The sequence below is a fragment of the Henckelia pumila genome, chromosome 1 (genome assembly GCF_033568475.1).
Source record: "Henckelia pumila isolate YLH828 chromosome 1, ASM3356847v2, whole genome shotgun sequence".
Classification (NCBI taxonomy): Eukaryota; Viridiplantae; Streptophyta; class Magnoliopsida; order Lamiales; family Gesneriaceae; genus Henckelia; species Henckelia pumila.
In genome coordinates, this window is record NC_133120.1 from 165,317,692 (window position 1) to 165,335,401 (window position 17,710).

Below are 17,710 nucleotides of genomic sequence, written 5' to 3' on the forward strand. Positions count from 1 at the left end.
TATATATATATATATACTAGCGTATTTGCACACACCCGTAATTTCGAAAAAAATTTAAGTAATTTATGAGAACAAAAAATGAATATTTTTAAGTTAAAATATTAACCATAAAGTGTAGTTAAAAATTAAAACATAATGAATTATATTAGTTATTTCTCACTCTTTTTTCTCAAATAATATGAAATTCAAAATTAGTATGTCATGTCAAGAGAACATAATGTTTTTAGACCTTCTTGCTTACTAAATAGGAATAGATTTTAAAAAATTATATTATCAAATATTTAATATTTAAACCTTCCAAAAAAAAATATTTAATATTTAAAGTGAACTTTTATTTAAAAAAAAGTAAAATAAAATTAAAAATAAAATTTAACATAAAATTTTATTTTAAAAGCTCGCATTTTTTTCGTGTGTGATGTGATCAAATTTACTTTGGCTCTTTTTTTCCCACCCTCACCCCCTAATCGAAGTCACGCTGTTTAGAAAATTTTGTGGAGAAAAAATTCTGAAGTGCTTTCTAAAAAATCTCGCAAACACTACCTTATAACACTGAATTTTATTTTAAAAAATTATTCCAAACATTGTCTATGCATTTGTGATTGAGACAATGAGTACGGAGTACCACAAGTTCAATTTAAGTTGTGGTTAACGAGACAACACAAACTATCAAAGGAAATTCGAATACCAAAGATGCAATATGGTTTTTTTATTGATGCAGAACACAATTAGTAAGAATATAAAACACAAACAATTAAAATCTGGTAAAGGGATTGATGAACATGAAATAAAATAGAGTCAATTTGCGTGAGAATGATCAAATTCGTTCTATGTGAACCTGTGGAATATGCGAGATCTTATCCCAATCTTCTCCTGTTCCCTTACCATAGCGCTCTTGTAGATATGTGCACGCTCTAACACGCAGCTCTTGAAGTGACCAGGCGCCCTTGCGCAACAGGCGATGTGGCAGTGCCATCAGTTCAGGACACAGAAAGAGTTCCAACACCTCGAGGCAGGGAAGTACGGAGATATTGATCATGTCTCCTATGTCTTCCCACTCTTTCAATCCCACACATGCTGATATGCAAAGTTTCTTCAATTTGGGAAATGCTGATGGCACAGGTAATCCAGACGACGAAGTTAGTTTTGTTGTTTCTGGTGCTGTGTGTATCCCAAAAAACTCGAGGCTCAAACGTTCCAATTTCACGTTGTACAGAGCAAGCTCTTCAAGGAAAGACAAGTTTCTTAGAGAATGTAAAAGGTGGATCCCATGGCATGCATTACCAACGAAGAGTTTCCTGAGATTGGTGAGGGTGGTTATCCAATTTGGCAAGTGATTGCCTATAAAATCAAGACATGGCAAGTTTGGAGATGGTTGTAAGGCATCTGTTATTTCAAACCCAACGCCCTCGTGGAAAAATAATGACAAATGACGAATAAATTTCTTATTCTTCAAGTCAGCTATCTTGGCCTCTACCAAGTGATCGTATGTATCATCCAAATCATATATTTGAATGATAAAAGATCCTCCAAGTTGGTTCAAGTCCTTCAAATGCCCCAATTTGTTCTTAGATCTTCTATGATATATGAAATAATCGAATTCTCGAAGATTGGATAAGTTCTGAAATCCTTGAGTCAAAAAGAGAATTTCTGGAGTTCCAATAATCCATAGATGCCTCAAGTTCTTGAGTTTATCGATCCCTCGAGGAAGTTCGTACAGGTTAGAACAAAATCTAATGTTCAATGCTAGCAAATTATACAAATTGCAAATGGTTTCAGGGAGTTCCTTCATGGGATTTCCACTCAAATCCAAGTATCTTAAGTGAATTAAATCTCCTATTTCACTAGGAATACCTAGCAAGCCACATTTCTCTAATCTCAACCATCTGACTCGTTTCAAACGGCTAAGAAAATCCATCGGAATTTCATTTCTTTGGCACAAAAAGCTCCGAAGCTTCTCTGTCTGGCAAATCGAAAATAGATCCACGCAGTTGATGGCTTCATTTTCCAGCAGGTTTAGATGACGTGCGTTCTTGTTTGAGACAATCTCTCTATTTGCTTCCCCAGGAGGTTTTTCAACGATGAAACATTCACTCTTTGTCAAGAACCGGGCGAAATCATGTACAACATTATGCATTTTACATTGTACAATATGATCGTCCATATACTTGCCTGCTTCAAAATCTTGGAAGAAAGAACGATTTGCTAAATCATTAAAGATGCCTCGCCCTTCTGTCTCCATCTCATCCTCAGTTTCACTCGAGGAGATAAATCCATGAGCCATCCAGCTTCTTACAAGTTCGTCTACATCAATGGCGGAATCCTTTGGAAAAATGGCACAAGAGGAGAAGCAACGCTTCACTACAGGGTGCAACGCATTATAAGTCAATGCTAAAAAGGGGGAAACTTGAGTTGTCCCCGTCTTAAGTTCAAGTATACAAAGGTCACCCAACACAATATGCCACTCTTCGTGACTACATTTCAAACTCAACAAACTCCCTAAAATCCTTGCAGCCAATGGCAACCCCTTGCATTTCATGGCTATCTCCCAACCGACTCCTTGAAGCATGGCACGATCACGTTCATTTCTCCGATAAAGGGCTATTTGGCTAAATATCGACCAACATTGTGAATCCGACAACGGATCCAATGATTGAGTGTGATTGCTTCCCATTATCTCCGACATTTTTCTGTTCCTTGTTGTCAGCAAAATTCTACTCCCATGGGCTCCGTGTTCGGTCAGACGGGTTCTCAATAGTTTCCACATAGTGTAATCCTGTGACCAAACATCATCTAACACAAGAAGGAATCTTTTTCCTGTGATAGAAATCCCTAGATGAGTAAGTATCACGATTGGAGAGATATTTGGGCGTGAACTCCCATTCCCATCTACAGCTTCCAAGACGGCTTTGGCAACCTTGAACCAGTCGAAATGATCAGAAACGCAAACCCAGATTTTGACATCAAAATGATGTTTGACCTTGTCATGATTGAATGCAAATTGAGCAAGAGTGGTCTTCCCAATCCCTCCTTCCCCAACCAAGGACAAGATTTGGACTCCCCTACTGCTACTCTCAGCCTCAGGCACCAATTTCTCCAAGAGTAATTTCAGATCCTCATCTCTTCCGTGTACTTGAGAAACATTCACAACTGGTCTAAATATGATCCGCCTAAAATCCTGAATTTGGGGGCTGGAATTCATTCGGAAATCAAACTCGTTCTCATTTTCTTGGGCAATCAAATCCAGTCTCTCATTTAGTTTATTTATTTCTTTAGCGATAGCCCGAGACTCCACACTTTTTCTGAAGCATAAACAAAGAGATTGGAGAAAGGAACTTACCTTGTGTAGCAGCGAATCATCATCATCATCATCATCATCGAGTTCCTGTTTGAGATTCTGGAAATCCCATTCATCCAAAACAGCGTCAATGTCGTAGGATATGTCTTGAACCTTATCCAGCCAGCTTTTGACTTTGGGATCCGTTACCGAGTCCTGTTCTGCATCCATCAGCACTTGATGAATTTTCTCCAACTTGTTGAATAATTTCCGAGCCTCTTTCTTTGAATTTGGAGCCAATCGATCCAACAACGACGAAACAGCAGCATCAGCCATGCTTTCCTTTTTAAAGTTTTGGCAATAAATTCAAAAAGAACAATATCAAACTTTGCTTTCTTTTTGAATGAACTTTGCTGTTGGTCAAAAAAAATAGGACTCTCATGACTTTTTTTTTATGAACATAAAAAAAGAGTTGACTATACTGTACATTTTTTTCAAAACAAAAAATAATAAACCAACAAAAATTTGGGTCGACTAACCAAAACATAAAAGTTGGTCGACCCAAACTTTAAAAAAATGCTTGGTCGAGTCTTGGGTCGACCAAGCGCAATCATATGCTTGGGTCAACCCAATCATTTAAATGATTGGGTCGACCCAAGCATATAGATATGCTTGGGTCATTTTTTTGGGTCGACCCAAGACAAGTTAGTTGGGTTGACCCAAGCTTATGCTGGGCCGACCAAACACAATTGATACTTGGGTTGACCCAAGTTTGGGTCTTGTGAAATTAGCGGATTCATATTTTAATATATGTATAATTATATAACATACTTGTGATATTATTGGATTCATATGTTAAACATTTACGATTATAGGATATACTTGTTAAATTATTGGATTCATATGTTAAAACATGTATCATTGTAGAACATAATCGTGAAGTTAATGGATTCTTATGTAAAAACATATATCATTATAGAATATATTTGTGAAATTAGCGGATTAATGTGTTAAAACACGTACGATTATATCACATACTTGTCAAATTAGCGGATTCATATGTTAATATATGTACGATTATATAATATAGTTGTGAAATAATTGGATTAATATATTTAAAAATGTATCATTATAGAACATACTTGTGATATTAGCAGATTATATGTTAAAACATGTACGATTATATAACATATTTGTGAAATTAACGGATTCATATGTTAAAATATATACGATTCTAGGTCAACATATGCTACAACTTAAATTGTAATTCACCCAAGTGTAGGTTGTCTGCAAGTAATATATCCGTAAGTACGAGATCGATCCACAGAGAGGATGTTGTAAGTTTTAAGTTTAATAATTATATATTATAGATGGAATGATTATTATAACATTTAAGTACATAAATTATAACGTGTACGATTATATAACATATTTGTGAAATTAACGGATTCATATGTTAAAATATACACGATTATAGGTCAACATACTTGTGACATTAACATATTCATATGGTAAAAGATATACGATTTAAGAACATATTTGTGATTAGCGAATTCATGTGTTAAAATATGTACGATTATAGAACATACTCGTGACATTAGTGGATGCATTGTTAAAACATGTACAATTATCAATGACCGTGAAATCAGTTGATTCTTATATGTGTAATCATATAACATAACCGTGAAATCAGTTGATTCTTATATTAAAATATGTACAATCATATAACATAATCGTGAATTTATTGATTGATACGTTACAATATGTATAATCATATAACATAATCGTGAATCAGTCGATTAATATTTTACAATATGTATAATCATATAACATAACCGTGAAATCAGTTGATTCTTATCTTAAAATATGTACAATCATATAACATAATCTTGAAATTATTGATTGATACGTTACAATATGTATAATCATATAACATAATCGTGAATCAGTCGATTAATATTTTACAATATGTATAACAATATAACATAATCGTGAAATTGATCGATTAATATGTTACAATATTTATAATCATACAACATAATCTTGAAAAATAATGGATATATATATAACTATATATATATATATATATATATATATATATATATATAATACTAACTAATGTTATAGTTTGTGAAATAACTGGATTCGTATATTAAAACATGTATGATTATATAATATATTTGTGACATTAGCGGATTCATATGTTAAAACATGTACAATTATACATATTTGAGAAATTAATGAATTCATATGTTAAAACATGTACGATTATAGAACAAACTTGTGAAATTAGTGGATCAATATGTTGCAACATATACGATTATATGTCAAAATTATGTAAATTTTGATCAAAATTGAAAAATTAGCAACGAAAAAATTATTTAACTGCCTAATTTTTTTTACAAACAAAAATATAAAAAATACAAATAAATGGGTTACAAACAAAAATGTATTATGAAATTGATAATCAGCATAGTTTCTTATGTATCACATCCTGAATTTAATAAAACTTGATTTTTTTGCAGCACGCAATGCTTCTTTCCGCAGCACAAGTTGGGTCGACGCAAGCATGAGCAATCTTGGGTCGACCCCAAGCACGTCGACCCAAGATTGCTCTGGGTCGACCCAAGATCTTACTTGGGTCGACCCAAACCTTAAGAAAATTTGGTTTTTAAAATTTATTAATTTTTTTTTATTTTTTATTAAGTAAACGGAAGGACATACAAGTAAATTACATGTCCAATCCTTTTTTTTAAATAGAATAGATTTCACTCCCTTCTCCCTAAATATCCCACTTTGCTTTATATTTTTAATTAAAAAATAAAAAATTAGTTGAAACTTAAACATCAATGCAAGTTCATTGGCTCTATCTTCTAAGGGGCGCAAAAATGGCGCCTGAAAATCAGCTCCAACGGCGATGGCGGCCAACATATTGTCTATTGTTTTAGTTGTCCAACAATTATTTATTTTACAATGTTAATTATTATTTTATAAGTAATTGCTTTTTTTTTTCAAAAAAAAAAAAAAAGAAAAGTAGAAGATAATATTATTAGAGTGAGTCCTAAACAATTTTATTCGAAATAAGATTATAGAAGGGGTAGTAAGCAAGGTTACCCTTGTAAGAACATATGCTGGCTGGTTCATCGATCTCTTAACAAAAATGAAAATAGGATGCGATAAATTCAATTCTAAAATTTTGCAATCGTCAATAATTAATCCGAATCTTGATTAATACAATCTTGAGTTATTCAGAGCTCCAACCACCACTTGTGCATCCAGTCCAGGGGCGAAGACACCTATTGGGTCACCTGGGTTGTAGCTCGGGTGGCTTAATTTTTTTTTAAAAAAAAATTATGTATTATATGTGGGCTAATATTAGTTTAGTCCAGGTGGTTCAATTACAACATAACTAAAAAGCCCAAGTTTTATTGTCTGAAAGTGGGATGCCTTCCCTCTTGCTTGTGTATCTGCCCGTCTAGTTATGTGGCTGAAGACTAAAGAGGCGTTTGTAATCGACCCAAAATTTTTTGCGTTTGGTAAATATATAAATCTCTCTCCTTTTATTTTTTTTTTCTATTGATTTTGGATTTTGTTGAGGAAAGTTTGCTTCGTTGATTTTGGATTTTGCAAAGGAAAGTAATGTTCACTTGGAAACATGAATAAAAGGGTGTTCGAATCTTGATTATAGGTTAGAGCATCTCCAACCATCCTCCATTTTGGAGAATTTCTCCGTAAGAGTTTTAACAGTATGGACTGCATAAATGCCATTAATAAATTTAAGATTGAGTGTTTTCTCTTAAATATTTCAAGACACACTACGCAGCGGAATAATTAAACATAAAATAATAAACAACACTTCATTCGTGTGTTCTTCAGTGTCTCAAACACTCCTCGGCAACACTGCATTATGACTAAGAGTACTGCAGGACTTCTTCAATAATCTTCGATCTTCATAGCTCCATAAGTCCTTCAGATTTTTTTTCTGCACTCTACGCTCTCTGTACTCTTCATATGTGAGGATTGTCTTCTTAAATAGATCTTCAACCTTTTTGAAAATCCTACCCAAAATTCAAAACACAAATTTGTTAGGATAAAATATGTTATCAATGATTTAGTTAAGATATAATTGATCTCTTTAAACATGAGATAAGATATTAAAAGCATATCAATTAAGATAAACAAGATAAGATCAATTTAACATTATGTCAAGGAAAGACAAAATTCTAAAATTCTCAATTAGAGAATAACGTGATATACACGTTCTTTCAAACTCCCCCATTTTGCCTTTTTGGACAAAACACACACAAGTGCACATAACTCCCCCTGAGTTAGATAACTACAGCTCCCCCTGAATTTTATCATGTCAGCAATTAGTGTTATGAAGTAGTATTGGCAACACTTACTCTCAACACTCAACAGATCAGAGCAGCAAGTAGCAGAAAAGCATAGTAGAGCACTTAACAATTTTAACAAGACTTCAGAGCAAAAAAAATTTAATAATCAGAGCAAACAAGCAAACCAATAAGAGAAAGTAAGAATACAAAAACAAATCCAGCTTTTGATTATTCTGTTTCATCAACTTCATATGCTCCAGAAGTACTTGCAGTCTGTTTCATCAACTTCATATGCTCTAGAAGTACTTGTAGTATTTGTCTTTGTCACCACTCCCCTTTTTTGTCCAGAAATGTTCAGTCCAAATAACAAACAACACTCAGCTAGTAAGGCTTCATAGTACAAAGAGTGAACTATAAAAAATTAATGATGGGAGCAATGTAGCGCGGAGCTTCACTAGTGTTGACATATCGTGTTGGCAACACACAACTCAACACCAAATGCATACCAAGTTAGGTCTATATTTCTTTTTCCCTTTCGATGCCGTAATACAAGGAGCAACATCATCAATGTGTCCAGTAAAGAAAATATTGAGCAGAGAGTTAGAGAGCATATTGAACAACACAAAACAATGAATGTGATGTTAATCAAATTTGTGCAAAATATGGAGTGAACAAATCATCCATTTACAAAACAATTCCATTATCAACCTTTCATCTTCTAAACGACCCATGCAAAAAGTTATCAATAGGAACAAATCTAATGGGTAAAATTTTGAATTTAAGGAAATAAAATTCAACCCAAATATGGCAATAATCCAAGATTAAAACCAGCTAAATATTCCCATAAATGACTCTACTTCGGCTCAACTCCATTAAATCATTGTAAATCACAAAATATCAATTTTTAGCAAATAGGGTATTTCACCTTATTTTGTCTGTTTAGAACTTACATCCTCTGAACAAGAAATATTCACAATTTAATGCATATGCATGACCTAAGTTAGTCCTAAAACAGAATGCAATGTGATTCAACAATAAAATGCATGTAGCGTGTATGCGTATCACAAGTTAAGCACTAATGTTGGCAACATCTTCCAACAAAACTTCAGTCTTCAAAAAATTTGATGAATTTTCACATTTACAGAGCCATGTATCCTCATTTTTATTTTCTTTTTGAGGATAGAAAAAGGTAGCCTGCACACTAAAGGAACGGTATTCTTTGTACCCCTTTAGGTAGATTTTTCCATTTAAGATTGATTCTCATGATAAACCATTTTTCACATGGGACAAGATTATGGAATACACGAACATCCCTCAACAACTTCATGGTTTAGTTTGAGCACACCATTTTTCACGTGGGACAAGATCATGGAATACACGAACATCCCTCAACTACTTCATGGTTTAGTTTTAGAGAAAACCATTTTTCACATGGGACAAGATCATGGAATACATGAACATCCATCAACTACTTCATGGTTTAGTTTAGAGAAAAATATCAGTCATGAAAATCAAACTATACTCCAAATTTGCGACCACTTTTCACATGGAACAAGATCATGAAATACACGAACATCCCTCAACTACTTCGTGGTTTAGTTAGAGCACATTATCATGGCAAGTGTGATCTAAAAATAAATTTTGCAGAAGAACTAAAACATGTTAGTTAATTTCATCAAACTGTGCAAAACATAGGACATAATGGAAATGTAGTATGCCTAAAATCCTAAAAATTCATATGCATGTTTGGTGTTGTCCGTCAGTGTTGGCAACACTTAGGGACAGCAACTGTGAGTGATTATAATGAACACATGCTAAGAAATTTCCTAAGACTGAAGAATCTCTAAAATTCTAATGCTTTTGTGAATTTATCCGCAAACTGGTTATTGGTTCCAACAAACTCCATATGGATCAAACATTTCTCTACTAAATCTTTAATAAAGTGATGTCCAATGCCAATGTGTTTTGTGCGAGAGTGTTGAGATGGGTTCTTTGAAATGTCAATTTCTCTCGAATTATCACAATAAACACTGGCAAACAAACACATATTGAGCATAATATCAGGACAAATAGCATTCAAACACAAAATACTACCAGTAATCTTGCAGTATCCAGTGTTTTCAACACAGTCTGCAACACTGTCCTTACACAACTTTTCATTCGACCCCATAGATGTTTTATTTTGCTCAATATTAGAGAAAAAACAAGAGTGACTTACCTGTGAATACACGGAATTCATGCATACTAACCCACTCATCTTTCGATAGTCAACCTTCTCTTTTCTCCGGGTTTGTATGTTTTCATGCAAATCTCCAATGATTTGAGATAATGGATGGTTCTTCTGGATTCTACTTGGAATATCCTTTCCATCATTGTGCACTACACCATCTGTGTCATCTATAACATCAGAATGTTGATCACCATCTAGTTCTGTCAAGGTCAGAGGCAGTGTTGGGCTGGGTGTGACAACAATCGGGGCAACACTTGGATTTTCTTGAGGTTTGGAGAATTCCAGCAGATCTTCTATCTCATCTTCAACTATTTTTCTTCTAAGATCTTTTTTATCACACAAAGTTGAAAACAAGGAGTTCTCGAATTCCTTACCATGGTCGGTCCTGATTCTTCTTACCTTCAATTTAAGTAGGTTAGTAATCTTTGTGTGTAAATTTTTAAAATCACTAAAAGAATCTGACTTCTCTCTAAGAAAACTTACCCATGTGAACTGTGAGAAGTCATCAATACATACAAAAGAATATAACTTACCTCCATAGCTTTTCAATTCCGTAGGACCCATTAAACCTATATGCAAAAGTTCAAGGCAGCGTGTTGTTTCAAGTGTTGGCTACACTGGGTACAACACCCGAGTTTGATTACCTTCTTGACATGCTTCACAAACATATGGTACTCCAAAGTTCAGATTTAGCATACCTCGTACAACATCATACTTACACAATTTCTTCAATGTCTTGAAGTTTGCATGTCACAACTTTTGATGCCATAAATCAAGATCATTCTCTTTCGTTTGTTTGCAGACAAGATCTTCTTCAAGTTTATATAAGTTATCCACAGATCTTGAACCTGAAAAAACATATGAATTATATTTATCAAATATTTCACAAAGATTCTTATCAAATTTAACATAAATATCATCATCACAAAGTTGACTAATGCTAATAAGATTAGCATTTAATCCTTCAACATGTAAAACATTGTGAAGTCTGGGTAGTCCTTCTACATTCAAAGTGCCTCTACAAACAATCTTTCCATTTGATCCTCCTCCGTATGTCACTTTTCCTTTATCCTGTTCAACATAATCCAAGAGGTGTTTCTTCAAACCTGTAATATGGCATGAGCAACCGCTGTCGAAGTACCAATTACCTGAAACATTAGTTTTCAATGAAGTATAAACAACATTACAGCTGGATGTCGCTTTTGATACCCAAACCTTTTTCTCAGAATTTTTCTTCCTAGAAGTGTTCTGGTGCAGTGTTGGCAACACTGGTGACAACATTTACCTGGTATTCCAGTACATATATGAAAGAGTGGGTGCCCGGTTAGCCAACTTGTGGCTAAGGGCTATTATGACTCAATGTATAAGCAATCTTTGTTTAATATAATTTATATTCATTAATGGCATTTTATTTATCTTTCTTCATATTGTTATATTGTGATATACTATTGTTGTTCTGATAAAGACCTTGAATATACTACAGTGTAAGTAAGATGAGATAGTAAATAAAGAGAGATCACTATCATGAAACACATCTTATAGTCACTGTATATTCTAAACAGTTCCTAGTCAATTGAGCCGTCCACAAATAAGGATAAGGATCGCTCGAGATTGAAACTAGCATTTGCGATGCCAAGTACCATGTTTAATTGGTATAGAACATGGAGATGTTCAAAGCATGCAAATGGATATTCATATGATGAATGATCGAACTACCCTATTCGGACTTTTCAAGTGAATATTATTTATTGAGTGGATAAGTCCGTGATTTTAGTTGTACACCATTAGTCCTTACTACTTGAAACATCATTGAGACTCTATATGCTAGTACTGTACTTTGACTCGTTTACCGACTCTATGAGGTTCATCAGGTGTCGGGATTGGGTACAGTTACGACACATATAGGAGTCGATGCTTTGTTGTCAAGGATTCACCACACGCTTGCGAGCGTGGATATTCTATGCGATCTGAGAAGATATTAGTGTGACAAATCTCTGGCCAGAGTACTCGATGTGATTTAGGTTACTTGGTTTTCTAGTAGCACATGCGATGTCACTATCTGATCTTCAAGATGCATTGCATAGTTATCGAATCTCGAACGACTCTCGATGTACCAATGGTTGTTGATTCGATCGGGATATATGGATGAAGGGACCGTATTGTACGCTAACCAAAACCTACTGGTTCTTGCAGGCACTATCAGTGATACCTAGGGAATCATGGAGCGATGTTGCTAGGCGCTCTTACCATGATTCGATGGGTAAGTCGGAAATTGTTGTTCCGAGTCACAATGAGTTGTGAGCACACGGCTAGCTGTATCCCTGAACCATTGAGGGTCACACAAGTAATGGATTACTAACCTCCGTTGAGATAGTTAAATTTAAAGAGTTAAATTTAGCGAAAGAGAAGTTGAACTTCTTAACTAAAGGGAGTGGAATTTCCTAAAATGACATAGGGATGGACATGTTTGGAAATCACTGAATTCGGATTCAAAAACATTATCTTAACTTTAAAAGGTGCAGAAATGGTTTCTATGCACAATGGTGAAATTAGTTTATCAATCGGAGTCATGATGAATTTTATATTAATTTCTGTAATAATAGGCTTGGCTTGTTGGGCTTGATTATGACTAATGGGCCTAAGCTGTTAGTGACCCATAAGTATAAATAAGTTATTTCAGTACAGAAATTACACACAACACAATCATAATTTTTGAAAATTGAGAGAAGGGTTCTCTGCAGTTTTCGAAAATTCCCTTTCCTTTTTGAGAGAATTCAGTCTGTGATTTTTTATGAAAAATTACATTTTGAATTGACAGATCAAATCTGTTTAATCTCTTCGATAAACATCTGATTGATTTCTAGTGCAATAAATCAGAGGGTTTCTGTTTTCTGTTCGTGGACTTAATTCAGGAGATTGATCGAGACATTCATCAGTTCTTGGGATTTACAACAAGAGCAGATTAAATCTGTTGGAGTCCACTAATCAAGCCATTGCTTGAAGAGGTAAAAATATTATTAATTGTTATTATTATTTTACTTGCATAATTTTAATCGTAAGGATTTGATACCCATTATATGGAATCGTTCCATATAAGAAAATAAAAATTTTAAACTTCCGCTGCATCGGGTATCACATCTAATCGACCTTGAGAACTATCGTGTTCCAACAGTGGTATCAGAGCCAGGTTGTTTCTCAAGATCAAACGAATAAAATTAATCGATTGTACAAAATTTTAGCCTCGATTTTTGAAACAAAACAAAATTTTAAAATTAAAGTTTGAAGGGAAACAAGGGCAACACGGGCAGCGATTGTCGCTGCTTATCTGCACGTGGGCAGCCCTGTCCCACGTGGAGGCGGGGCTGCCCGGAAACGTCCCGGGCAGCCCGGAAATTTTGATTGGTCAACGAGGCATCAGATCAAATTGTTTGAGTCCAAAATTTTTAAAATTTAATTTTGGATAAATTTGAATTTTTGGAAAATTTATAAATTTTATCCGTTAAATTAGATTTTATAAAATTAATTATTTTGGTACAATTGATGATAAGATATGATCTTATGAATATATGAGATAAAATTTGATTTTATCTTTTTTAATTATGATGTCATTGCATGTTATCCAATAATTTAATTATTGAATTAATTATTGGATAAGAGGATGATCGATTGCCATGACCAATATTGTAGGTGTATGTTAGGTTGTTTACATTTGGTTTTATTATTGTTGTTGGGTTTTATTAATGGGTCTGGTTTATGGCTCAATTTGATTTTATCATTTGTAATAAAAAGTGGGCCTGATTTATGGCCCGTTCCCACCCTTAAATATGTATCCCCAACTTGTCATCGAAATTTATTGTAAATTTATTAGACATAGTGGGAGATAAAGATTTGAAGACAATGGTGGGCTCAGCAGACAATAAAGACCGAAGAAATGTATATTGGAAGCTTAATGTAATAGGATTGCATTGCATACTTGCATATCACCTAGGATTGGACTTAGACTCATGATTGGCAACCACGGGTCGAATAGTTTTTGGGTCGATCATCCTAAATATAATATATGATATTATTGTTGTATGCATGTTTAGACTAAATTGCATGAATCCCGCAAGCATACAAATTATTGCATGATGAGACAATTATCAAAATTAAAAATCCCTCATTTTAAATATGATTTAAAATTGATATCAAGATAAACAAAAGGAAATTTAAATATTGTTTAAATGTTCCTACCTTCCATCAACGATCAATGTATAAGATGCTACCCGCGGGCACGGTCCGGCTCATATTATTGGGGGGGGCCCGTTCGTCGGAAAGATGTACATTGGATCGACACATGTTTTAAGTTGGGTGGAACTCCCATGGGATTGGTTCATTTTATTGGGGATCCACATGGCGACCGTCCATCACAACTTAATATTGATGGGTCATCTTGACATGTCACAATAAACAGCGTCATATTATTGGGACCTTATTGGACATGAGGTAAAAACATGGGGATTGCTTTGGAAGCAATTGGGTTCTACCTTTTGAAAATTATGGTTGGCTGATATTATTCGAGACTATGATTTGTCAATTGGACTCTATGTTCCCACTAAAGAAAATAGTTTTCTCGTTTTCACTAGAGGGTAGTGAAATCATTAAAATAGCGGGAGTGTAATTCATAAAATAAATCTTGCCATATTTTATGTCTTAGTAAATTAATTAAGAAATCACTGATTATTGTCTGTTTCTTTTCAGTAATTCATTACGATGAATTCGCAAAATCCACTATTCTCTATTCTCGAACAAAACAAATTGACTGGCGCAAACTATACGGAATGGTTCCGTAAATTAAAAATTGTTCTAAACTCGGAGAAGATTTTCTACGTGTTAGAAAAGAATCCTCCGAAGGAAGCACCGGCTAATATAAGTCCGGAAGAATTGGCCAAACTTGATCAATGGTGGGACCATGATGTCAAGGCCAAATGCTATATGCAGGCTTCGATGTCTGATGAACTTCAGAGGCGATTTGAGGATGTCGTGAATGCTGCTGACATTCACAAGACCCTCAAGGAACGTTTTGGAGCTCATTCAAGATCGGAGAGGTATGCCACCGTCAAAGAGATCATGACATGCCGCATGCGAGATGAGACTTCAGTCCGTGAGCATGGGGTACACATGATTGGGCTCATTGAAAAGTTGGTAACACTCGATTTGACATTGGAGCACGAACTGAATGCGGACTTGTTACTTCTTTCTCTTCCTTCGTCGTTTGACGGTTTTGTGATGAACTTCAATATGAACAAGATAGAGGCCACCCTTGAAGAGATGGTCAATATGCTTGTGACTTATGAGGCCACACTAAAGAAGGATAAAGCGGTATTCTTGGTTGGCTCCTCTTCTAATTCTAAGAAAGGGCCAAGTGGAAAGGGTAAGAAACATTCTGCCCCACCCAAGAAAACTGTACCAAATAAGAAGAACAAAACAAAGGCTTCAAACATGAACAGATCTGAAGACGTTTGCCATCACTGTAAGAAACCCGATCATTGGAAACGTAACTGCAAAGAATATCTCGAGCAGTTGCGAACTGCAAAGGGTATGTTTTACATTGAAATAAATGTTTTACTTAATACTACTTCTTGGGTATTGGATACCGGATGTGGATCTCACATTTGCAATGATTTGCAGGTGATGACAAGAAGTCATAAGCTTAGGATGGGTGAGACCCAGCTAAGGCTCGGAAATGGTTCTAGAGTTGAAGCCAAAGCTGTGGGAGACGTTTATTTAGTTTTGCAGAACGATTTTAAGTTATTTTTGAGAGATGTTTTATTTGTACCAGATTTGGTTAAAAACATTATTTCTGTTTCTATGCTTGATAGAGATGGTTTTTCTTAAATTTTGTGAATGAGATTTGCAATATTTACAAGAATGAATGTTTGATTGGAAATGAACAACTTGAAAACGATCTATATAACTTAAAATTAAAAGACGTTCCAGTTAATTATGTTGATAAACCGGCAACAACAATTAAAAGGAAAAATGATAGTCAAAACCCGGCAAACCTTTGGCATGCTAGGCTAGGTCATATTTTCTCAAGGAGGATGAACAAGCTAGTGGGAGAGGTCATGTTTGATATTTCTGATATTAACTCTCTACCTACTTGTGTGTCCTGCCTAAAAGGAAAAATGACCAAATCTCCTTTTAAAGAAAAACCTGAGCGTAGTCAAAATCTGTTGAATTTGATCTATACAGATGTTTGCGGGCCATTAATATTGGTACTAAATTTGGTCACACCTAATTCATTACCTTTATTGATGATTATTCTAGGAATGAGTATTTATATTTAATGAAATATAATTCTGAAGCATTTGAAAAGTTCAAAGAATTCAAGGCTGAAGTAGAGAACAAACAAGGAAAGAGTATTAAAGCACTTCGATCGAATCGAGGTGGAGAATACTTAAGTACCGAGTTTTTGGACTATCTAAAAGAGAATGAGATTCTCTCTCAGTGGACTCCTCCTATGACACCTCAACTTAATGGTGTTTCGGAGCGTCGCAACCAAACTTTGTTGGACATGGTTCGATCTATGATGAGCTTCACTGAGCTCCCACCTTCGTTTTGGGGATATGCGCTTGAAACGGCGGTATTGTTGTTGAACAATGTCCACACTAAAGCAGTGAACAAAACTCCATACGAGTTATGGAATGGCAAAGATCCTATGTATTCGTACTTGAGGATTTGGGGATGTCCTGCTTACGTGAAGCGGACAGTGGGAGATAAGTTGGATAGTCGATCCACCTTATGTTATTTTGTAGGGTATCCAAAGAATTCAATCGGATATTATTTCTATCATCCTACTGAAACAAAAGTGCTTGTTTCGAGGAATGCCACCTTCATGGAGAAGGAGTTCTTACTTGATAAAATAGGCAAGATGATGGAACTCGAAGAAATTCGAGAAGAACCCGAGATACAAAATAACGATCCTACACCTCAAGAACCATTAAACGACACGCCTATTCCTAGAAAATCCTAGAGGACTTCTAGACCTCCTATTCGATATGGTCTACTTCTTGAAGGGGATCAAAGTGAGCCCGACATTGGATGTGATCCAAGAAACTTCAAGGAAGCAATTTCTGATGCTGATTCGAATTTATGGCTTGAAGCTATGCAGTCGAAAATAGACTCGATGCATACAAACCAAGTTTGGTCTTTAGTAGATCCTCCCGATGGAATTGTTCCAATAGGGTGTAAATGGATCTACAAGAGAAAACTTGGGCCTGATGGTAAGGTACTGACCTACAAGGCACGATTGGTCGCAAAAGGTTATGTGTCCAAGAGAGGACATCTACCTATGTGTCATGAAGTTTCTCTATCCAAGTCTATGTCTACAAAGACTGACGAAGAGATTGAGAAAATGACACACGTACCATATGCGTCAACCATAGGTAGTATTATGTATGGGATGATATCTACCAGACCGGATGTGGCCTATGCTCTGAGCGTCACGAGAAGATATCAAGCCAATCCCGGTCAAATGCATTAGAAAGCCGTGAAGGATATTCTTAAGTAGTTAAGAAGGACTAAGAATGTATTCATGGTTTATGGAGGAAGAGAATTGAAATTGGAAGGCTACACCGACTCTAGCTTCCAAAGCGACGTGGATGACACGAAGTCAACCTCTGGATTTGCATTCATGCTCAATGGCGGTGCTGTCTCTTGGAAGAGTTCCAAGCAGGACACCACAGCGGATTCCACCACTGAGGCAGAATACATTGCAGCATCAACTGCTGCTAAAGAGGCCGTTTGGATGAGGAATTTCGTCCAAGAGTTGGGTGTAATTCCTAAAGCTTTTGGTCCAGTCCCGGTGTACTGTGACAACACTGGTGCCAT

The 17,710-nt window shown here is 35.3% G+C and overlaps 1 protein-coding gene across 1 annotated transcript; it reads right to left on the minus strand.

Annotated features, from left to right (window-relative positions):
* Positions 1 to 698: 698 nt before the first annotated feature.
* Positions 699 to 3,677, minus strand: LOC140889791 (putative disease resistance protein RGA3). The gene has a single exon (XM_073297521.1). It carries the CDS (start codon positions 3,608 to 3,610, stop codon positions 815 to 817), a length of 2,796 nt encoding a protein of 931 aa, XP_073153622.1. The 5' UTR covers positions 3,611 to 3,677; the 3' UTR covers positions 699 to 814.
* Positions 3,678 to 17,710: the final 14,033 nt, after the last annotated feature.

Coding starts and splice junctions, on each gene's coding strand:
- LOC140889791 (XM_073297521.1), bottom strand. CDS start 3,610: ATGGCTGATGCTGCTGTTTCGTCGTTGTTGGATCGATTGGCTCCAAAT.